The sequence below is a fragment of the Chiloscyllium plagiosum genome, chromosome 15 (assembly GCF_004010195.1).
Source record: "Chiloscyllium plagiosum isolate BGI_BamShark_2017 chromosome 15, ASM401019v2, whole genome shotgun sequence".
Taxonomy (NCBI): Eukaryota; Metazoa; Chordata; class Chondrichthyes; order Orectolobiformes; family Hemiscylliidae; genus Chiloscyllium; species Chiloscyllium plagiosum.
Genome location: NC_057724.1, coordinates 64687919 through 64712925, shown reverse-complemented (window position 1 = coordinate 64712925; position 25007 = coordinate 64687919). Strand labels below are relative to the sequence as shown.

The window sequence follows — 25007 nt, the reverse complement described above, 5'->3', positions numbered from 1 at the left end:
TTGACCAGGTTCACGGGTCACCAGTTGACTGGGTTAAAGGTACCACACAGAAGGTTGCTGCACAAGATAAAGATGCGTGGTGTTATGGGTAATGTATCAGTATGGATGGAAGATTGCTTTCTATTAGTTAACCAAAGAGTGGGAATACATTGGATGTTTTTCTGGTTGGTGGTCAGTGGCTATTGGTATGCCTCAGGGATCAATATTGGGACTGCAATTGTTTACAATTTACATCGATGATTTAGATTTGGGGACCAAGTACAGTGTGTCAAGGTTCACAGATGACACTAAAATGAGTGGTAGAGCAAAGTGTGCAGAGGATACTGAAAGCCTACAGAAGGTTATAGATAGGTTAAATGAGTGGGCAAGGGACTGGTAGGTGGAGTACGATGTTGGTAAACGTGAGGTCATCTATTTTGGTAGGAATAACAGCAAACTGGGCCATTATTTAAATGGTGGAAAATTGATGCATGCTGCTGTGCAGAGGGACCTGGGTGTCCTTGTGCCTGAATCACAGGTTGGTTTGCAGGTGCAGCAGGAATTAAGAAGGCAAATGGAAAATTGTCCTTCATTGCTAGAGGGATGGAGTTTAAAAGACAGGAAGGTTATACTGCAGCTGTATAGGCCTACTGGTGAGGCCACGCCTGGAATACCCTGTAAAATTTGGTCTCTTTACTTGAGAAAGGATGTACGGACACTGGAGGGGGTGAGGAGGAAGTACATTAGGTTGATTTCAGAATTGAGCAGAGGAAAGATTGAGTAGACTGAGATTGTACTTATTGGAATTTAGAAGAATGAGGGGGGTTCTTAGAGAAATATAAAATTATGACTGGCATAGATAAGGTAGAAGTAGTCGGTGAAACTATAATTAGGGGGCATTGCCTCAAAATAAGGGGGAGCAGATTTAGGACCGAGTTGAGAAGGAACTTCTTCACCCAAAGGGAATCTATGGAATTCTCTGCTCAGTGAAGCAGTTGAGGCTACCTCATTGCCTTAAAAAATATTCAAAGATAGATTTTAGAATAGTAAAGGAATTGAGGGTTATGGTGAGCAGTCAAGTAAGTGGAGCAGAGTCCGTGTAAAGATCAGCCACGATCTTATTGAATGGTGGAGCAGGCTCAATGGGCTAAATGGCTTACTCCTCCTGTTTCTTATGTTCCTCAGGTTGGTTAATGGATGGTGTAAAATGTCCTGCATATTCTTCAAGCTTGAGTTATAGTATGGGAGGTGATGGCCTAGTGGTATAATCAATAGACTATAAATCCAGAGAGCCAGGTAATGTTCTGGGAATGTGGGTTTGAATCCCACGGTGGCAGGTGGTGGAATTTGAATCGAATAAACGTCTGGAATTTAGAGTCTAATGATGACAGTGAAACTTAGTGATTGTCTGGGAAACCCATCTGGCTCACTAATGTCCTTACCTGGTCTGGCTATTGGGATGCCAGACCAACAGCAGTGTGGGTGACTTTTAACTGCCCTCTGGGCATTTAGGGATAGGCAATAAATGCTGGCCTGGCCTGAGATGCCCTCATCCCATGAATGAATAAAGACATACAGACAGAGGGAGTCTATTCCATCTCTGGCCTGACATGTGCCTCTAAGATGATAGGCTTGGGGGATTCAGAAGGTGACGTTGTTGCCACAGAATTCCCAGCCTTTGACCTGTTCTTCTGGTTTAGCATTTGGTTGGCAGGTGCAGCTCAGTTTCTGGTAATCACAAGACATTGAGAGTCAGGGATTCATATGGTACTGACATGAAGTGTCAAGGGGAGATGGTTAGATCCTCTTGTCTCAGGGAAGATCATTTTCTGAGCTTCACACTTATCAGCTCAAGCCTAAATGTTGTCCAGGATATGCTGAATTTGGACTTGGACTGCTTTGGTATCTGAGGATTTGCAAATGGTGCTGAACATTGTGCAATCATCAGTGAACAGTCCCACTCTGACCTGGTGATGGAGGGGTCAGTGAAGCAGCTGAAGATGGTGGCGTGTGGGATACTCACGAAAAACTGGGGGTGTTGCCCTGAGGCCAAGATAATTGAGCTCCGTTAACTGCAACCCTCTTTGTGCTAGGTATGACATTGAAGCCATTGGGATCGAAAGAGTTAATGTTGCTAAGGCAGCTTGGTGTCACAGTCTGTCAAATACTGGCCTGATGTCAAGGCCAGTCACTTTCACCTTGCAGGCAGTTGGTATAATGTCCATATTTGTACCAAGAATGTAATGAGATCTGGAGAGACTGCTGGTAGAGCACACACTGAGGGCAAAATTTAATGTGAATTAATTTAGGCAAGAAGTTGGCAGATAGGAGCCTTTTCTCCTTCCTGTCTCTGATAGGAGATGAGAAGCCTCATTGACGGCCTATCATCTGACTGCCAATTGAAGTCCTCTCATTCCCACTGCCGCTGAGTGGAGGAGGGCTGGCAACTGTGCGATAGAAACCCAAAACACATACCCTGTCGCAGTTGTATGCAGGCTTCTGGTGTTGGAGGAGGAGTGAGCCCTTGTCAGGTAGTCTCTGCCTGATCGAGAGACTGAGAATCAGGAAAGGGATGAGGTGGAATCATAAAGAAAAATGCCCCCTGCCTGTGCTAAAACTCCTCCGTCTGTCCCACTCCACCTCAGCACCCCTTACTCAGCTATGGCCTGTGTTTCTCTGGCTGCCTCTAGTGGGTATACTGCCAGCTAATGCCAGTAATGCAGTTGCCAGCCTCACAGTAATTGGCAGATCTTCAAGAGACAGGAATCCTGCCTCTGAGATCCTTCATCCCAGGGGCGGCTTGCTGTTGGCCAATTAAAACACTTAAAGTAGCTTGCCCTCCTGTAAGAAGGGGATGTGGGACTCTTTCCAGCTCCCTAACCAGCCGATAACCCCCCAACATTCTACATTAAATACAGCTCTGATCACTGATGAATGGGATTGCTGATGACACCCTTCTGAAGAAGGGTCACTGGACCTGAAATGTTAACTCTGCTTTCCCTCCACAGATGCTGTCAGACCTGCTGAGGTTTTCCAGCAATTTGTTTTTGTTCCCTCTTTGCAGGTGACCAGGAGATTAGTTTATTCTGGCAATTTACTATCATGCTTTATCTGGATAGGACATACCTGGGAAATTTTCCACATTGCCATGTGGATGCCACTGTTGTAGCTGCTCTGGACTGGCTTGACTCTGGGCAAGACTTTAGGAGTATGGGCAGGCAGTTGTCAGGGCCAGTTTCAATGTCCAGTTCCTTCAGCTGTCTCTTTCTCTCTTTTTACGTAGAGTAAATTGAAACGGGTGAAGATTGGCATCTGATTGTGCTGGTGCCCTCAGGGTCTGAAATCCACTTGGCACTTCTGGCTGACTGTTTGTTTGCAAATGCCCCAGTCTTATCTTTTGCATTGATACACTGGGTTCCCCCATTATTATTGATCTGGGAGCATGTTGGGCCTAATCCTCCAGTTAGTTGTTTAATTGTCTAATATCAATCATGACCGGATACTGCTGGCTGCAGTGTTTTGAGTCTACCTGTTGGCTGTGGGAATGCGTGTGATCCTGTGTGGTAGCTTTACCAAGTTGACACCTCCTCTTCAGTTCTACACAGTGCTGCTGTTGGCATACTCTCCTCATTGAACCAGGGTAGGCCCCTTGCATGTATTGGTATTTGCATATGCTGGGCCATGAGGTTACAGATGGTGTCTGAATATAATTCTTCTGATGATGGCCCACTGTACCTCATAGCTGCTAGATCAGTCTGAATCATTCTTGATGCTTTGTATATCGTGTGGTTGTGATCTTGAATGAGATGAAGGGAGCTTTCCATTGACTTTCAAAAGCACCAACATGGGCGAGTATCCCATTATCAATCCTGGAGGTCTTCACTATGTTGAGTTCTATGTAAACAGCAGGGTGACAGCAAGAGGAAGAGAGAGGCTATATGAGTGGGTTACCTCATGGTCGTTCCACCATCTCTTGGACTAAAGTTAGCACTAGGAGTTCTCTCAATTCCTCAGCTGAACACAACCAGGGTCAAGATTAGAGTGGCGCTGGAAATGCACAGCAGCTCAGGCAGCATCTGAGGAGCAGGAAAATTGACGTTTCGGGCAAAAGCCCTTCATCAGGATTCTTGACCGAAATGTCGATTTTCCTACTCCTTGGATGCTGCCAGACTTGCTGTGCTTTTCCAGCACCACTCTAATCTTGACTCCGATCTCCAGCATCTGCAGTCCTTATTTTCACCTGAACACAACCAGGACTGACCCTCCTGCACTATAGTCACTAAGAACTTATTTCGCACTGCTGCAGTGTGCATTGTCAGTGGAATGCACCATAATAACTGGCCAAGTTTACCTTCAAAGCCTGTTTCTGCCACTGCCCTCTACAGGAGAAGGAGATGGACAGAAAAGTTACAATAGCACTATCACTTTACCAGGAGAGTAGAGATAGGAACCAATGGGGGCAGACACTTTGAGCTGGGAAGCAAGTACAATAATCTAAATTGCAGTGTTAGACAAACATGGTCATTCCTTCATCACTGCAGTGTCCAAATTCCAGAAATCCTTGCCTACAAGCATCATGCGATTATCCGTGCCACGAATTAGTGCTTCAAAGAGGTAGACCTATCATTGCCAAATCATGGGAAGCATGGATTGGGGAGAAAGAAAATCATTTGTCTCTCGGTGGCACAGTGGTTAGCACTGCTGTCTCACAGCGCCAGAGACCCAGGTTCAATTCCCGCCTCAGGTGACTGTGTGGAGTTTGCACACTCTCCCCGTGTCTGCGTGGGTTTCCTCCGGGTGCTCTGGCTTCCTCCCACAGTCCAAAAGAAAATGTGGAGGTTAGGTGAATTGGCCATGCTAAATTGCCTGTAGTGTTAGGTGAAGGGGTAAATGTGGGGGAATAGGTCTGGGTGGGTTGCGTTTCGGTGGGTCAGTGTGGACTTGTTGGGCCGAAGGGCCTGTTTCCACACTGTAAGTAATCTAATCTAATCTAATCTTGCAAGCCAGCAAACAACTGTAGCTTGAGATGGAATCTTATAGGGGTCTGAGTGATGGTGAGATTTGACACAATTGAGCGAGAAGTTGGCAAGGCCGATCTTGAAGTCAGGAGCTTCTTGTTCCACCTTTTCATACTTCTGACACGTTTATGAGGCAATAGCATCTTGCCAGTTAAGGGGGTTTCTTCTCATTAACTGGCTTCTTATTGGCTGTGTTGGTCAGTTCCTACCGCATGGGTTTGATTCCCACTCTGGATGAGGTCACTACGAACATCCCACTTTCTTGACCTCGCCACTTGCTTGGGGTGTGGTGACCCATTGGATAAACTCTCTACTAGTTCTCGCTCTCGCTCTGAGAGAGCAGTCCTCTGGGAATACGCCATTTAGCACATACACAAGCCGGGGAAGTTTGGCGTGGTTGTCAGCAAACCTCAGTCAAGTCAAGGGAGAGTGACTTCAGTCAGGGGGTTCTAGCCCAGTATGCCAAGGCTACCCTTTGATATTAGTTCAGGGGTTTGAACACAGTCAGCCATGCAGGGAAATCAGAGTCTCAGGATGCTAGCCAGGTAAGGGATGAGGAGCTGAATGTCATACAGCCCACCATCCATCTTGAGCTTTTCTGTCCTATTTGAGGCTGTTTTCTTCTTGGAATAAGACAGGGATTAAGTGATAAAAGTGGGAGGTAGGGCTGTTATTTGCTGCTGGTGGGGTGTCCCAAGCGAAGGAGTAGACAGCGCAGAGAGCCTGCAGGGTTAGTGGCTTCTGGGTTAGTGGTTTGGGGTTTGAGTGCCAGAGGGAAGATATTGCAGGCGATAGTGAGTGGTAGTGTATGTATACTGGCAGGAGCGAAGAAGGTCATTGACATCTCTACAATCCTGCAGACAGCTGAGACTGTGAACCTGGGTGCCAACCTCGCTCCAGACCGGCATGGTCAGATGTCGTGGTCTGTACTGCTGGTCCTAAGGGAACACTATATTCCACCTCTGTGTAACCCTGGTCAGTAGGACCTCCTGGATCCTGCTCCCAAAATGTAGCATCGCTTTTTTTCATTTTGTTTCCACTATGCTACATCCAGGGTAAACGTCAGGAAATTAGGTAGGCCAAGGGGTGGCAGGTGGAGTTTAATTCTGATAAATGTGAGGTGCTGCATTATGGTAGGGCAAGTCAAGGTAAGACTTATACCTTTAATGGTAAGGTCCTGGGGAGTGCTGTTGAGCAAAGAGACCTTGGCATGCAGGTTCATAATTCCTTGAACGTGGAATCACAGGTAGATAGGATAGTGAAGAAGGTGTTTTGTATACTTGATTGGTTAGAGTATTGTGTATAGTAGTTGGGAGGTCATGTTCTGGCTGGAGAAGACATCGGTTAGGTCACTTTTGAAATGTTATGTTCAATTCTCATCTCCCTGTTTATAGGAAAGATGTTCTGAAACTTGAATGCATTCAGAGAAGATTTACAAGGATGTTGCCAGGATTGGAGTATTTGAGCTATCAGAAGAAGAATAGACTCGACTATTTTCCCTGGAGTTTTTGAGGCTGCAGGATGACCTTATAGAAATTTATAAAATCATGAGCGTGGATAGAATGACTAGGCCAGGTCTTTTCCTGAGTGTAGTGGAGTCCAAAACTAGAGGACACCGGTCTAAGGTGAGAGGGGAAAGATTGAAAAGGGACCTAAGGGATAACGTTTTCATGCAGAGGGTAATGCATGTTAGGAATAAGCTGCCAGAGGACATGGTGAAGGTTGGTACAATTACAGCATTTAAAAGACATCTGAATGGGTATATGAATAGGAAAGGTTTAGAGACACAAAAGACCAAATGCTGGCAAATGAGACTAGATTAATTTAGGATATCTGGTCAGCATGGACAAGTTGAACATAAGAATTTGTTTCCGTGCTGTACAGCTCTGACTCTAACTGTGCAGGGCAGCTCCAGACTAATGGTACTTGGTGCACAGCAGGCTTTTAAAGCTGGCGTTGGGTGCAAGGCATGCTGGGGAGTTCCGAGGTCTCCATCAAGTTGTCCCAGGAACAGTGTATGGCAAGATGGGGCTGGAACTGGATCTAAGAGATGCCACTGGGATGGAATAGATCATTATTGAGGAGAGTTTGGTAAGATACTGTAAGAAAATTTGCTACGTCTTGTGGTGAACACCCCTTCCCAACAAATGTCACACTTAGCCAAGTAATGTAAGGTTGTCAGTTTGTTCGCTGAGTTGGTGGGTTTGTTCTCCAGACATTTTGTCACCATGTTAGTGACTCTCCACATCAGTGAGTCTCCTGTGAAGCGCTGGTGTCTGGTCCGGCTTGTAATTTATGGGTCTTGGTTTGTTGTGGTGGATGATATCATTTCCGGTTCTGTTTCTGAGAGGTTGGTAAATGGGGCCCAAATCTATATGCTTGTTAATGGAGTTTCAGTTTGAATGCCAGGCCTCTATAAATCCCTGTGTCTCTTTTTTTTGGCCTGTTCCAGGATGGGTGCATTGTCTCGGTCACACTGGTGTCTCTCTTCATCTGTGTGTATGGATACTAGTGATAGTTGGTCATGTCTTTTGGTGGCTAGTTGGTGCTCATGTATCCTGTCGGCTAGTTTCCTGCTGGTTTGTCCAATGTAATGTTTGGTGCAGTCCTTGCAGGGTATTTTGTGTATTACATTCGTTCTGCTGACAGAGTCCTTTAAATGTGTCAGGAGTTGTGTTAGTGTGATAGTAAATTTATGGGTTACCATGATGCTTAGGAGCTGGAGTAGTCTGGCGGTCATCTCTGAAATGTTTTTGTGTGGTAGGGTGACTATAGCCTCTGGGTTGTTGTGTCTTCCTGTTTAGGTGTATAGGAATCGGCGGACTGCGCTTATTGGGTTACTGTTATTCCTGAATCTGTTGTATAGCTGTTTCTCCTCAGCTAATGCCCTGCAAGGATGCATCAAAAGTTACATTGGACAAATGGGCAGGAAACTAGCCACCAGGATACACAAGCTCAAACAAGCCATCAGAAGACATGACCAACTATCACTGGTATCCACACACACAGATGAGGGATACCAATTCGAATGGGTCAATGCATCCATCGTGGGACAGATCAAAGACGCATGCGGGAATACCTGGAGGCCTGGCATTCCAACCAGAACTCTATTAACAAACGTATAGATTTCGACCCCATTTACCAACCATTCAGAAATAGAACTGGAAATGATATCACCCACCGCAACAAACTGAGACAGATAAATAGTAAGTGGGACAGAATACCTACACTTCACCAGAGGCTCACTGATGATGTTACCTAGCATGGTAACGAAATGTCTGAGAACAAACTCACCAGCTCAGCGAGCAAACCGACAACCTGAGCGACAAACCTCCTGAGATCTCAGTGATATAAGATTCAGCCCTTGGAGTCTGCAGATATTAAGAGAGGCTGAGTACAGTATTTAGTTGAAGATGATGACGAGGTGCTGGGGTGGGCAAAGTCAGAAGTCACATGACACCAGGTTATAATCCAAAGGGTTTATTTGAAATCACAAGCTTTCAGAGGGCTGCTCCTTCATTTCATCTGATGAAGGGGCAGTGCTCCAAAACCTTATGATTTCAAATAAACCTGTTGGATTGTAACCTGGTGTTGTGTGAATTCTGATTAGGTGAAGATGAAACAGGTTTTGAAGTCTTGGTTTATTATTCTCTTCCTCCCAGTTTTTAGTGAATTGTTTTGTATTTAGCAGGCACTTGAATGATTTTAAAAACAACATCCCAGAGTTGATCATTGACGTCAGTTTATTGCTGGCAAATTACAGCTTTCTGTAAATTCTAATCCATATGAGTCCCTCATCTGTTTGATTCTCAAAATATGACACTGGAGCTTAGAAATGAAACAGCATTTCTATTGAGAAAGGCACAATGTGTGGGCAAACTGCTTTTGGCAGCATAGAACAGGGGTCCTATGTGAAAATGTATGCAGCTTCTACCAAACACCAATGTACAAACACTTCAGTTTGGACTTATAACCTTGAATTGCTTTCTGATGTAATTCCTCGCAGAGTTGGGACTACTTATTCAATGCTGTATACTGCTGGACTCTTCTGAGCTGGTTCAGCATGGTCAGCCTGATATGCATTGTGACAGTCAAGGGGACATGTTTGATGTCATCCACCAGTTGTTGAGATGTCTGGCCTCTGTACCTGGCATTGCTCCATCACTGAGGATCATATATGGCACTACTCATTGGTATGGTAGGCTGAACACATTTATTCATTGATCCTGTTCATGGGGAATACCATAGCATTGCCTGACTATCAAAGTTGAGACACCTTCCCCTTCCCAGGCTGGTCTGGGTAGTCAGGGCACCTTTTTGGGGATAAAAGAGAGTAGAAACTATGGGCTGGATTTAGTCTGAACCATTGTGGCGCACTCTGGTGAAGCTAGAAGCCATTGAGGAGCTGGCAGAAATCCATGGTGGTTGGCTGAGCGTGGTTACATTGGCAACAAACTCATTTATGGGGTGATGCGTGTCTGCCACCAGAGAATATGGTAGTTTGGGGAGGGGAAGTTGGGGGTAGGGGTTTGCGGTTGTGGTCTGTTGAGAAGCCCCCGTCACTCTATGGCTGTGCAGGAGATACTCAAAGGGCAGTATGGTCTTGGAGGCTTCTCAAAGAATGCCCCTACCACTCAACATCTCCAGCCTCTGAATTTCCATTGCTTCTACACAAAAGACCTTGTAAAGTTGAGGGAGAAAGTTCTTCTGCTATCACTCAAGACCTGTTCAACTGAGGTCCAAGATGTCATAGTCCAACTCGAGCATCCCCCTCCAGTCCTCATCATTTAAGGAGGACTGTAAGGATGATTCTCGGGCAGTAGTTATTTCCCCCTTTGTCTTGCAGGGAGGCTTTTGTCAATGTGCTTCATGTCAGGGAATGAGATGTTTGGAGCCACGTTAAAGATTCCTCCTCTACGCTTCAGTTATGTGCTTCATTTTAAGTTTTACACCGAGTACTTCCAGTTTCTGAATTCCTTGCCTGATGCACTAGGACTCTATATTAGATCAGAAAGGTTTTACAAAGAAAAATGCATCTGCAATATCAATCCAATTCCTGTGACTCTGTCTCCCAGATATCCGGGGACTGTTTGACTGCGTCAAGGAATCCATGTATCAGTTTCCAGCTTTCATCAAAGGTAGAACACGATGGTTACTGAAGATATGAGACAGGCTTTTCATTAAATTAGATAGGCAGGATTCAATTGTGTAGAACTGCATTTAAATTGGACAGAAGCAGGCAATTAATGAGCCTCCCACTGGAAATTGGTGGTTTCTCAGCTTTACTTCAGTCCTGCCATTCATTTATCTCTTACAATTTTCCATGTATTGGACATCTGACATTTAACTTACTGCGCAGTTCTCCCTGCCCATCCAGTCCAGCATGTTACATAAAATCCAACACTGAGATTGTCATTTGGGTGGAATGAGCAGCACGTGTCAGGAATTATAACAGTTATTGAATATACATCACAGAAGCACACCATTTTCTTTCTGCATCACTTGAGCTCCTTCTTCTGAAACTATCAGCATAACCTTATTATTTTCTCCCTCCCGTTCAGCTCATTTCCTCTTAAATGCATCAGTGTCAGGTGGTCATACATTTGACAGTCCATTATGGAGCTTAGTAATTTCCTCCTGAATTTCCTGTTCCATGTGTTAGTGATAATCTTGCAGCTTCCTAGTTTTGGTCTTTTCCACAAATTGTTACAAAGATGCTCTTACATTGTTGGAGAACTTAAGTTTTGAAGGATTATGCAAAATGGACTTATTTTAAGTTTTGTTAACATACTAGAAGTGATTTCTTTAAAAAGAGGTAATTGAAAGTTCACTAGACATTTGGAATTTATTTTAAGGTTTCCTGTAGATTACATGACTGGTAACTGCTTGCTTTGCTAGACCACTCCTGGGTGTATTTTGTATAGCAACTGGCTTGGAGATGTTTTTGTTTATTTATGTAAGTAAGCTCGCTGAACTTGAAGGTTTGTTTTCAGTCTTCCATCACCATATTAGGTAACATCCGTGAGAGTCTCCAGTGAAGTGCTAGTGGTATGTCCTACCTCTCTATTTATAGGTCTTGGTTTCTTAAGATGGGTGATGTCATTTCAGGTTCTTGTTTTATCTAATTCAATTGGAGGAAAGCCTGCCAAGAATAAGCATCCCAGCTGATTTCTCTCATTTCTGAAAACAAAATCACTTGTTGAGTTCAGGGTGAAACCTATTTCATCCCTTTAAAGAGTGATTGGAGGACTATCTCAAGATTGTATTTCCTGAGCAAGATCTAGTAACCATATGCAATTAGTGTCTTGACTGCATTTTTGAGATTCTAGAACATTCAATGCTTTATCTATTTGATTTTGTCATTTATATAAATTTTATTTAGATGTGAATATATGAGGGTTAAGACAGTAGTTAGGAAGGCAAACGCAATGACGGCATTTATTTTGAGAGGACTTGAATATAAAAACAGGGATTTACTTCTGAGGCTCTGTAAGGCTCTGGTCAGACCACATTTGAAGTATTGTGTGCAATTGTGGGTCCCATATCTTGGGAAGAATGCACTGGCCCTGGAGCATGCCTAGAGGTGGTTCACGAGAATGGTCCTAGGAAGAAAAGTTTAATATGAGGAATGTTTGAGGACTCTGGGTCTATGCTCAATGGAGTTTAGAAGGATGAGGGGGCATCTGTTGAAACAAACAGAAAACTGAATGATCAGAACAGAGTGGATGTTGGGAAGATGTTTCCATTGGTTGGAGAGACTAGGACCCAAGGACACAGCCTTAACATTAAGAGAAGACCTTTTTAGAAGGGAGATAAGGAGAAACTTCAGCCAGAGAATGGTGAATCAATGGAATTCATTGCCACAGAAGGCTGTGGAGGCCAGGTCGAGTATATTAAAGACTGAGATAGATAGGTTACTGAGTATCAAGGGGATCAAGGGTTACATGGAGAAATTGGGAGACTTGGGGTTGAGAATCTTATCAGCCATGATTGAATGGCGGAGCGGTCTCGATGGGCTGATTGACCTAATTTCTACTCCTGTGTCTTATTGTCTTATGAATGATTAGTAGGTTTTCAGATGACCCCAAAATTGGTTTAGTGGACAGCAAAGAAGATTATCTCTGATTACAACAGGATCTTGATCAGATGGGCCAATGGGCTGATGGAGTTTAATTTAGATAAATGTGAGGTGTTGCATTTTGATTACACAAATCAGGGCAGGACTTATACTCTTAATGGTAAGGTCCTGGGGAGTTTTGCTGAACGAAGATCTTGGGGTGTAGGTTCATATTTCATTGAAAGTGGAGTTGTAGGTAAACAGGATAGTGATGAAGGCGTTTAGTATGCTTGTCTTTATTGGTCAGTGCATTGAGAATGAGAATTGGGGGGTCATATTGCGGTTGTACAGGACATTGGTTATGCCTCTTTTTGAATACTGCATTCAATTCTGGTCTCCCTGCTGAAGGAGAGATGTTATGAAACTTGAAAGGGTTCAGAAAAGGTTTTAGAAAGATGTTGCTGGAATTGGAGGGTTTTAGCTACAGGGAGAGTTTGAAAAGGCTGGGACTATTTTCCCTGGAGCAATGGAGGTTGGGGGTTTCCTTATAGAGATTTATAAAATCATAAGGGATGTGGATAGGGTGAATAGCCATGACCTTTTCTGAGCTAGAAGGCATAAGTTTAAGGGAACAGAGGAAAGACTTTTAACAAAGGACCCGAGGAGCAAATTTTTCATGCAGAGGGTGGTGCGTGTATGGAATGAGCTGCCAGAGGAAGTGGTAGAGGTTGGTACAATTACAACATTTTTAAAAGAAATCTGGACAGGTAAAAGAATAGGAAGGGTTTAGAGGAATATAGCAAGTAGGGTTAGATTTATTAGGTTCCCAAAAGAGAAAATGCTGGAAAATCTCAGCAGGGCTGGCAGCATCTGTAAGGAGAGAAAAGAGCTGATGTTTCGAATGTAACTGACCCTTTGTCAAAGCTTTAACAAAGGGTCAGTTAGACCCGAAACGTCAGCTCTTTTCTCTCCTTACAGATGCTGCCAGACCTGCTGAGATTTTCCAGCATTTTCTCTTTTGGTTTCAGATTCCAGCATCCGCAGTAATTTGCTTTTATTTTAGGTTATCTGGTCAGCATGGTTTGGACCGAAGGGTCTGTCTCTGTGCTGTACATCTGACTCTATGAATTTATCATTTCAAGAATAATTTGATAGCTATTTTTTCTTTTGAGAAAACCAATCTCTGTAGAGAAATCTCTTTTCTAATTGAAAAGTATATATAATTTTGTGTGTTCTTGGGATATTTTAGAGGGGTAATTTATATTTCTCTAGTTATGACAGAAACTGGATTGATGGTTCCTGTTGGTTAAAACCTGATATGGAGAAGATATTTAATTGGTCACCTTGGAAACGTGAAATAATATTTTTGTCGTGACCCATGGAGCAGTGGGATTACACCATGGAGCAGTAAGGTTACACCAATACTGTTCTCTGCTGACCTGAGTAGTGACAAAGTGGAAACCTTTTCTCTACAGCTATTTTATCAAACCCTTGCATAAACTTCATCAGGTAACTCCTCTGCTTCCGCTCTCCTTCCTAAAGTTAGTAGCCCAGGCTCTTTCAATCTTTGAAATACACCCAATTCTTAGGTCAGTGGTGAGTGTATATTTTGAAAAATCAACTTCTAATCTTACATCACCCAAAGAGATTAGTCAGATGAATTCATCAGATTGCTTGAGCCTCAGACTAAGTGGTGATTGAATTTGGACCAAGTTCCAGTGTGAACCTTGTGGAATGTGCTGGGCTAGTGTGGGTGCATGTGGAGAACTGTGGAGGGGGTTGTATTCTAATACTCCAGAAAGAGGATTAGAATAGATTCCCTACAGTGCGGAAACAGGCTCTTCGGCCCAACAAGTCCACACAACCCTCCGAAGAGTAACCCACCCAGACTCATTTCCTTCTGACTGATGCACATAACACTACGGGCAGTTTAGCATGACCAGTTCAGTTGACCTGCACATCTTTGGATTGTGGGAGGAAACCAGAGCACCCGGAGGAAACCCACACAGACACGGAGAATGTGCAACTCCACACAGATGGTCACCCGAGGCTGGAATCAAATCTGGGTCGCTGGTGCTGTGAGGCAGCAGTGCTAACCACTGAACCATCATGCTGCCCCCACAAGGAAAATTGTAAGTGATTTAAGTCAATGTCAGGATGTTGATAAACCAAGAAACCACTTGTTGGCTGTCAGAAGCTCATTGATCTGTTTTAATTTTGTTTTAAAAAAGCTGATTTGTTCTTGGGATGTGGGCCAACATTTATTGCTCATTTCTAATTGCCACTTGAATTGAGTGACTTGCTCGGGTTGTTTCAGAGGGCAGTTAAGAGACAACGACACAGTTGTGGGGCTGGAGTTGCATGTGGACTGGACCAGGTGAAGATGACAAATTTCGTCCCTTAAAGGATGTTAGTGAACCAGTTGGGGTTTTAAAACAATTGACAGTGGTTACACGATTGCCAATAGAGTGGCTTTTAATTCCAAATTTTTATTGATTCAAACTCATGCCCAGAATATTAACTTGGGTCTCTGCATTATTAGTCCTGTTACTTGTATCTAATTTAAATGCAGTTTAATACAATTGAATTTTACCTATCCAATTTAATGCTACCTATCCAATTTAATGAAACCCATGCCAGTCATATCTTCAGTAACCACTCTGCCTCATCATCCGATGAGGGCTGGAAACTGATCTGTACATATCCCTAAACTTCAAGCTAGCCATTATAATGAGGACATTGCAGAACAAATACTTTACCTTCCTGATATTGTGTAGTTTTATGTCATTGCTCGTTTTTTTTTTCATGGCTTAAGTATAAATCAGATTTGTGTCTGGTCATCCATAGAGGTTTAATGTTCTAGTTTGCTGATGTCAACCAAGTAAAGGTGTTGCCAATGAAAGGAAAAGATTATCTGACCTTTACCTCTTCGGATCTAATTTGAGATACCTGCTGACGATGTTAAGTAGACTGCATGAAGAGCAATCATTTCCATAAAGGTATCAGAAAATAGCCAGCATCCTTGGAAACCAATTGCAGTAATGTTCAGCATGTTCAAAAAATGTGAAGCAAAGATTGCTGTAAGAGGAAGAAGCGTGAATAAATGATATTTTCTGTGTTTTTAATTTCTGACTTTACATACCCCATTACCTTTTTATCACACTCTCAACAGTGTGAATGCTTCTCCACCACGATCTGCCCCTGTAGCACACACCATTACTGCAAAAGATGAGGTAGGTTAAGCTGCTTGTTTTGATGACTTTAGTGGTTAGGTAAAGGAGTTATCTGTGTGTGTTATCTATATTTAGGATATGCCATCTTGTCTATATTTAAACATTGTTCATATGCAGAAAGTTATTTAAAAGTACCTGAAAATTTAAAGTGTTCACTCCAACTGCCACTTGAAAAGTCCGTCTGTCCTGAGATTTTTTTAAGATCTTACAAACTGTATTCCAAGTTGATGCACTGAGTCCATTTTCTTTGTGATTCAAGCATTGAACAAATGATACTCATGCTAATTTTGATCTCCACTTGCTAATTTTGGATTTTTTTTCTGTTATAACTACATTATTTTCAATATCTATTAAGAAATGTTTAAAATTAGTCCCATTTCCCATTGGTTACTGTGGCCCTACACAGAGCAGGATCCTACAGACATTTAGAGTTTCAGTAAAGCAGCTCCAACATTATCACTAAAATTTTAGCAAAGTTACTATTTGTGAAATGTTTTGCATGTTCAGTAAAATAATTATGGGTTTTTCCTTCCAATGTGTTTGCAGAGACTATAAAGGAGTGGCAGTTTGGAAATGCTAAGTTAGAACTGTACCAGAAGTGCATTGTACACCAGTAAAGTGTGTTGCTGTATAAATCACCCTCTAATTTATTCATACTAATGGAATGATTGGATAGAATTACAACATTAGACTTTATTTAAGGTGTAAAATTAACATTGAGATGTATGGTTGTATTAGCCTAACGGTTGGAGTCTGGGTTAAGACCTTTTTCATACCTGGGTTAATACCTTCTCTGGCTTCACTGGAGGCTCACTGATGTTACCTAGCATGGTGATGAAATGTCTGAAAACGAACCTTCCAGCTCAGCGAGCAAACTTGTGTCCAGAACCTTTTTCCATAGCTTTTTCCATAATCTGAATAGTGTTCACAACCTCCGTTAATCTTCGTTCCAGTAGTGGATCCTTCCTTGGTCACCTTACTTAAGAAAGATTGTAAGTGCATTGGAGACAATTGAGAGGGGATTTACTAGGTTGATAGCTGGAATAAGTGAGTTGAGTTATGAGGAATGATTGGATCGGCTGGGCTTATTTTCACTTATCATTCAGAAGAGTGAGAGGTAATTTGATTGATGTTTATAAGATTCTGAATGGTTTTGACAAGGTAGATGTGAGATAGGTGTTTACTCCTGTGGGTGAGTGTAGAACCATGGCACTCCATTTTAAAATTAGGGATCAATATTTTAAGTACAAGATGAGAGGAATTCTTTCTGAAGTTCATGTGACTTTGGAACTAGCTTCTGCAGGCACTGGAAATTGGTTCAATGCATATTTATAAGGAGAAAGTATACAGGGAAATTAAAAGTTGTAGTTGCGTGTTGATTATCCAATGGTCATTTCACTGGGTTATCCTGGTCATTGTGGAATGACACATTAAAAAATAGATGTGGACATTGGGCAAACACAGAGATCCAGCTATATGGCTTGATAAATAATCTGCTGAACTCAGTTGGACGCAGGATGTGAAAACCGCAAGTTTCCAGGGAACTGCTCCACAGCTTTGGTTCAGACCTTTGGTGGGTGAGTCAGGTTGAATCAAACGCTTAAAAGGAATGTGAAGCTGGAAGATGCTCAAGTTAATCATCCATTTTCATTTAAATCAATGGGCAGGCACCATCAGTGAATGCTGCAAAGAATACAGTCTTTGGATTGTGTTATTAATAACAATTAAAGCGAAAAAGCAAACTAATGGCAAGTTGTCCACTTTAAATTGAGGTAAATGCTTTTGAATCTTGGAATTGCAGATTTCTTCAGGTGTGTATTTTAAACATCTGATGTAATGTACAGAAAGCATGTTCCAGTTTTATGATAGGATTATAGGATTTCGGATAACTAACATACCAAATTTAAGAACCTGATGAATATTTTCGAATAGATTTTGCTAGGGCTCAGTGCTAATTTACTGCACTTTTCTCTTCATTTTCAGAGCCCAAGCAACATGCACTCATTCAGTCGATCATAGCCATGGTTTCTCACTTCTATAGAGATAATGTTTTGGTAAGTTTGCATTTATTGTATTTTGTTTCAGTTGTTTCATGATAAAGTGAGGTTGAGAATAATCTATTTTCATTTTAGTTTTCCTTTCATCTTTTCCTGTTAGAACTGACAGTCATATTATAGAGGAAGGCAATTCAATCAGCTCTGTCCGTGCTAACTCCAGTTGATAGCTACTTGCTGCTGGCTTCACTTTCTCATGCTCCTCTTGTGCATCTCTAATTTGATAATTTATAATTAGAAGCAGAGTTCACTCTTTTTTTTTCTGCACCAATCTCTGAAGTCCATGTGTAGCAGTGACTTCCAGGATTGGAAGACAGTGCTGTGATCCATGTTGGTCTGCTGATCACTGAGAGTGGAGAATCAGGCTTGGCTGCACATGCCCACAGCTGGGCAGCTTAGAGGGAACGTTGATTAAAAGTAGTGACAGTGAGTGGCTCACAACATCATAGTGGGTACACTTCTTTGCAAAGCCATTCGCTTTAGGACCCAGTATGAACATGAATAAATTTCAAACTTGGTATGCCTAGTACATTGATATGTTTATCTTGACTTTCTGCCACCACAGAACCCATTATTTGATTTCAATGTGGTGTATAAGAACATAGCAGCAGAAACAGGCCATTCAACCCTTTGAGTCTGCTCCACCTTTCAATATGATTGTGGCTGATCTGATAATCCTGACCTCCATTTTCCAGCCTTGTTCACGTACCCTTTATACCTGACCTGTCCATCCCATGGTCATACAGCACAAAAACAGGCCCTTCAACTCAACTTCTCCATGCCAACCAGGTTTCCTAAGCTGAAATTGTCCCATTTGCCTGCATTTGGTCTGTATCCCTCTACTTGTCCAAATGTCTTTTAAATGTTTTTAATTGTACTCACCTTTAGCACTTCACCTAGAAGCCCATGCCATACTCGTATCACCCTCTGTGTGAAAACGTTATCCCTTGATCCTTTTTAAATCTTTCGTCTTTCTCCTTAAACCTATGCCCTCTCGGTTTGGACTTCCCTACTCTGGAGAAAAGACCTTGGGTATTTGCCTTATCTTGCTCCTCATGATTTTTTAAACTTCTATAAGGTCACCCCTCAGCCTTCTATGGTCCAGGGTAAAAAGTCGCTACCTATCCAGCCTCTCCTTGTAACTCAAACTCTCCAGTCTTGGTAACATTCCTTTTTTTTTTTGCACTCTTTCCAGTTTAATAACCACCTTCCTACAGCAGGGCCACCAGAATTGTTTGCAGTACTCCAAGTAAGGCCTCACCAATGTCTTTTACAGCTGTAATTCCTGTACTAAATGCTGTGACCAATGAAGGCAAGTATGCAAAACGTTGTCTTCACCATCCTGTCTACATGTGACTCAAGGGACTATGTACCTGCACCCCTAAATCTCTCTGTTCAGAAACACTCCCCAGGACCCTACCATTAATTATGTAAGTCCTGCCCTGATTTGTCTTGCCAAAATGCAACACCTCCCATTTATCTGAATTAAACTCCATCTGCCATTCCTCAGCCCAATCTCCAATTTTAATATATTTAATATATATCGAGGGAGCTCCAAAAATGCTGGAGCCAGCAATGCAAGGATCCAACTAAGAAAGCATTTCATGGCAAACTTAGTCTAATGCATGAAACATACTGTCAGCAGTACTGTAGCGCACTGTTTACAACTAGCTTTCTCATCTATCCTGGAGCATTGAGTTTTCTGTTTTAGATAACCCAGAAAGTCAAATAACAGCAAGGTGTTGCTAATTAAACTAATTAGGTTACCAATAAATTGTATAACATGATTAATATGAGATATTTCCAAATGGGCTTCTCTGATGAAAACCGATGCCAAGCGTGAAAGAGGATATGTAATAGAAAGTGTACCTGTTGTGTTCTTAAGGGTGATAATGTGGGAAGGAATTCTGAATTCAAGGTAACTGGCAGCTCTATGACCTTGCCATAAATGCTGGTATGGATTGTGCTTGGGTTGGTGCTGGAGAAGGCGAGTCATTGTGGGGGTGATGGAGTATGGGAGGGACCACTCATGGGGAGAGTATGATGCTGTGCTAATACCAATGAGCATGTGATCTCTAACATCTGTAATCTTCGCACATAACATGTAAAAGGTGTAGGCTTTCACTTTGGGGACATGTTCAAATTCAGATTCAAATTTAAATTCGACCAGTTAAATCTAGTTAGTCCCAGAAGTGTTGACCATGGCATTGTAACAAAATTAATTGTAATAAAAAGCCATCTTGGTCACTGGTGTCCTTGACTGAGGAACATCTGCTATCCTTAGCTGGCCTGAACATGCCTCCAGACCCATAGCAACTTGGTTGACTCTTAACTGCACTCTGAAATGGCTAAGTAACCCACTCAGAATCACAGAATTGTTACAGTGCAAAAGTAGGGCATTCAACTCATCATGCCTGTAACGGTTCAAGTACAGCTGTAGCATGTAGAAAGCGGACAGCTGTAGCATGACGATGAAAGGCTGTTAATTGATTTTAAATTTAATGAAATGGGGAGTCAGTGTTAGTCAATGAAGATAGGCAAATGGAACATAGACAGAAAGGCAACAAATAACAAAGGTTTGAACTCTAAGGAAAAGCAAGTAGTGCATTGCAATATCTTATTTTGGGTACAACAGTTGCATTGACTAAGAGGATCAGTAACAGAGGGGGCAAGATAACTTGGAATTAGGACAGAGATGGAAACTTGGAATTAGACACTCAGTCTTGGAATTAGACACTCAGTTCAACAGTACATGAAGATTGACCAGTGACCTCTTTAATCTTTGTTGAACTGGAGGAAGTTGTTCAATTTGGACTTGGCATCAGACAAGCAGCTCCTGAAGAAAGGCTTATGCACAAAACGTCGATTCTCCTGCTCCTCGGATGCTGCCTGGCCTGCTGTGTTTTTCCAGCATCACATTTTTCAACAAAGCAGCTACTACAGTAAGCTGGCAATCCAGAGAAGTGGGAGAAATAATTTTCCTCATCCATTGTCTAGATACAAGCCTTGCTATCAATTGATGCTCTATTTCAAATTACATACCAGACCATCTTCATCTGGTATCCTGAATTTCATAGCTAGAAGAATAAGCACACTAAATTGCTAGTTTTGTTGAGTAAATTGTAAATACTAAATGAATAATATTGGCTGTCTAGATATTAATTTCTAACAGTGTCCCTAAATCTCCTCTTTTTGAGCCCATACAAAAACCCATCTCTTTGACTAAGCTTTTGTTAACTTCACCTTATATCTCAGTCTCGGGGTTAGCCTTTGTATTTTTTGATTATACTTCTGTGAAGCACCTTTTGGATTTGTTTACGTAGCTACAAACTTACACTGTTCGAAAGTTCAAACAATAAAGTTCCTTCTCAGGCACAGCATTTGACAGCTCCCCGTAGTCTGTTTTCTACCACACTCTCCACCTTGCTCAGTCCTTTGTCACCTTCAGAAAGACTGTCAAGTTTAGAAAAGTCAACCTCCCACATCTTGTTCAAAAACTCTTCAAAAATGCTGCATAGCTGGAGAAATTTAAAAACTGCATCCTTCATGATGATTGATAGCCAACCATTCATAGACCGAGTAGTGTTTTGTTTAAAATAAGTACATCTACCAATTTAATCCAACTCAAAGACCTCTCTTGACTATGTCTAAACATTCAAATTTGACTGAAATTGAATAGAACATATTCAAGCAGAAACCCAACAGGGAATACTAGAAAATAATGTCCTTAAATTGACCTGTCTGCAAATCAGGCTTTAATTTACATTCTCTGAGCTGTGTGAAGCACTTAAGTATCCAATCCTTCAAAGTGACAGTTCGGATCCTAGGAAGAGAAATTAAAGCATATAGTTCAGGCACTGTTAGAAATATGAAAGATAGCTCTATGCTCATCACAAAAATAAATAGAAGTTGAGATTGTCAAGTGTTTTGGGACATGTGACAATCCCTAAACAGTTCGAACCATGTCCATAAAGGCAGCCAGTCACTGGTGAGCAGGATCAGCTTTGAGTGGGGACTAGGGCTCTTGCCAACAAGTGAGGAGGTCACTGCTCCAAAAATACTGGCACTGTGTAGCCTCTGAGAACATGTTAAGCAACAGCATCTTGCATATTTGTCCAAACCTTTTTAGTTCTGTCAATAGAACATGTTTTTTAATTGCACAGATGGCTTGTTAGGTCTAATGTGATATTGAACTTTATAAGCTGGAGCAGAAAGAATTGAAGTACTTGCATTGGCTTATGAGTGAACCTTTTTACAACTAATAGATGGCTTGTGAAGGACTATCATTTTTATTATATAGGTTTGTGGAATAAGCAGTGACCTTTTAGCTGAGTTTTTTTTAAAAAAACAGTTGCAGCGGTGGACCAAGGATGAATGAGGAAAAGTTTACACATAGACTGGTGAATCTCTGATGAGTGCAAGACTATGATCACAGTACTCTCTCAAATTGTTAACAGGTAAAAGTGAAAGGTGTGAAATGTTGAGTATTTTGGAGTAAGTGCACACAATGTATTAATGAAGACATTTGGACATCATTATCCATAACTGAGGATTAACCTCAACTATATAGGTTTGGTTCCAAAAGGCTTAATGCTGATGAGTGTTTTAAGTTCCATACGATATGGAGATGTCACATGGACTTGGATGAGGAGAATAGCTTTGGGTCTTGAAGGAGATAGGGCTATCATCTGGGTCTTCTCATAGCTATTGTTAATGAGACTAATTTAACTTGCATCTAATAGCTTGTTATACAATGCACCATGTTTTGTTTTAAAAGCAGAATCTTTTAGTGGCTTTCCTCTACCACACTAGCAAAGCCGACCCCATGAATTGAAATTTTAAAGTAGGATAGTGGAAGCCAATTCATGGGACCTATTGTCCAGAAAGCTGCTACAACAAGCTGCCAGTGGTAGTTGTTTTAAGATTTAGTTTACCTGTATTTTTCTAATCACCTTGTTCAGAGATGTTATTACACAGACTTGAAGCTGGGTGTCCCCGTACAGGGGTAGGGATACTACTATCTCATCAGAAGAGAACCCTTAGCAGTTTCAGCAGTAGGTTAAGAATTATTTCAGCTGCATTATTAGAACAGCCTACAGCTGCTTATCATTTAGGACGACCAGTTAGATCAAGAGCAAAGGGTTGCCAGTGTCTTTGAAATCACACCACAGCATGAATAGCTGTTTGGGAGGGATGAAAGGCAAGTCAATGGAAGTGGATAAACACACATAACAATATGATAGATTTTCAGCATTATCTTGCCCACAAGGTTTTGGGGTGAGAAAGAAATTGTACTTTTGTAGAGCATTTCCTGACGCTAGGACAAATCAAAGTGCTTCAAAGTTTGCAGTGTAGACACTGCTCTAATCTAAAAGATATGCATCAGCAAATTTGTACTCAGTCAGGGCTAATAGGTGGCAGCGAGGTATACAATTAGGTGACCTTCTCTCCATGAAATTAGGGTTTAGGTCTGACTATACTACATCATTGATAAAGTCACGGGAGTTACTAATCCACAGCCCCTGATAAATGCTCTGGGTCATGGGTTCAAAACCCACCATAACAGATGGTGAAATTTGAATGAAAAAAAAAACAAATAGAACTATGGAGGTGTTGCGGTACATTGGGAATTTTCTTGCTTTTGTGCCAGGAGACCTGGGTTCAAGCCCCATCTGTTCCAGAGTTGTGTAATAACATTTCATGAATAGGTTGATTAGAAATTGGTTGTATCTAATTATTGGACAGGGCACCAGGAGAACTCTTTTTCAAGTAGTGAGGTATGCTCTTCCCTACATCTGCCTGAGAGAACCTTGGTTTTATGTTGCAGAAGAAGGACTGACTGTCTGAGAGGGCATTCTCCCTCAGCGTTGCATCCTAAGTGTTGTTCTTGCTCAATCTTTTCACTTCAGTGAAAACACTATCCACTTAGCTAAGGCTGTGCACTTACAAATATCAAAGTTTATATTGAATGGAAACTGCAGGAATTTACATGTGGTTTTGTTGACTGCTGGATTATCCAAAGCTGAATATTAACTAATGGTTGACTCATTTTTCCTTTACTCAAAGATCTGGGTCTAATAAGTACAGTTGATGAAAGATGCAAATTCTATGTAGGACACATTCTGTGGGACACAAATGACAGACTGGCTGTTCTCAGCACTTCGGGCAAATGTACAAACTATTAGAATAATATTCTGTTTTGGTGGAGATGAAGGAGTATGAATTGTTTGGAACGAACAAGACTAATTTACTGCAAAGACTTGGATATCGTAAACCTCGACTAGAATTGAGTCTTTGAGTGTAATTATTAGAATTCCAGGATTGCAGCTGATTCTGACTATCCATATGCTGGGTTTAATATGGGTAATATGACCCTGAAGTAAAAGGCTTGCTAGTGTCAGTTAGAACCAGCGCAAAAATGCGGTTGAGTTTCTTGAATCTGGTGCACTGCCATGTTTACAGCAGGTTATTGAAAGTATTGGTTTCAGATTTATGTCTGTCTACCATCCCATATTTTCTTCTTTTGTGTACTTGTTCCTGAAGATGCTAAATGCCACACAGTTCAAGGGGCAGCTGCCCTCTTGGTTCTCGCTGGCTGAAATACTAGTGATCATTCTTAACCTTTTGAACCATGATGATGGGTGTTGGCAGTGCGTCCAACTGGGAAATGCCAGGACTGAACTTGATTTGTTTCCTTGGCCTGCATCCCCTCGCATGTTTTTCAGAGATGGTAATGTTCAGGGCTGCAGGCACGTTCAATCCTATTCTCTCTCACCACTCTCTCCGTTAAACTAAGCACGTGAGGCAGTCTTGACTGTTGCATTGCCTCTATGGTGGTCAGCATGACTAGTCTCCACAACAATCTGAGAGTCTCTCTCTCACTGCAACCCCCAGGTCATCTCTTCTGCCCTGAAGCTCTACGACCATGTACTGAAACATGACTAGTCAAAACCTAATAATCAAAGCTTGGGACCTTCTTGATACAGAGGTGGAGTATAAAATGAGAGAAATTGTACTGCAACTGAACAAGATGCTGGTGAGACCACATCTGGACTACGAGCAAGTTTAGCCTCATTTTTTCAGAAAGATATATTTTCATTGGAGGCAGTTCAGTGAAGGTTAACTTGAATTATCCCTGCTCTTCAAAGTTTGTGAGAAGATTTGTAGCTCGGGTGCTCGTTGCTGTGGTTCTGTTCGCCGAGCTGGAAGTTTTTGTTGCAAACGTTTCGTCCCTTGTCTAGGTGACATCCTCAGTGCTTGGGAGCCTCCTGTGAAGCGCTTCTGTGGTGTTTCCTCCGATATTTATAGTGGCCTGTCCCTGCCCCTTCTGGTTGTCAGTTTCAGCTGTCCGCTGTAGTGGCCGGTATATTGGGTCCAGGTCAATGTGTTTGTTGATGGAGTTTGTGGATGAGTGCCATGCTTCTAGGAATTCCCTGGCTGTTCTTTGTTTGGCTTGCCCTATAATGGTAGTGTTGTCCCAGTCGAATTCATGTTGCTTGTCGTCTACGTGTGTGGCTATTAGGGATAGCTGGTCGTGTTGTTTTGTTTCACACACGCAGACGACAAGCAACATGAATTCGACTGGGACAACACTACCATTATAGGCAAGCGAAACAAAGAACAGCCAGGGAATTCCTAGAAGCATGGCACGCATCCACAAACTCCA

The 25007-nt window shown here is 42.1% G+C and overlaps 1 protein-coding gene across 5 annotated transcripts in view; it reads left to right on the top strand.

Annotated features, from left to right (window-relative positions):
• ophn1 (oligophrenin 1) overlaps positions 1–25007 on the top strand; it is a 202129-nt gene that overhangs the window by 173354 nt on the left and 3768 nt on the right. For 2 of the 5 annotated variants that reach the window (XM_043705052.1, XM_043705050.1), the window contains exons 23-24: positions 15227–15287; positions 17271–17341. In XM_043705052.1, the coding sequence (XP_043560987.1) occupies positions 15227–15287; positions 17271–17306 (97 nt within the window). In that variant the 3' untranslated portion in view covers positions 17307–17341. Of the gene's footprint in view, positions 1–15226; positions 15288–17270; positions 17342–21692; positions 21799–25007 lie in introns of all 5 variants that reach the window. The other 3 variants (XR_006313820.1, XR_006313821.1, XM_043705051.1) reach the window with 3 other exon arrangements.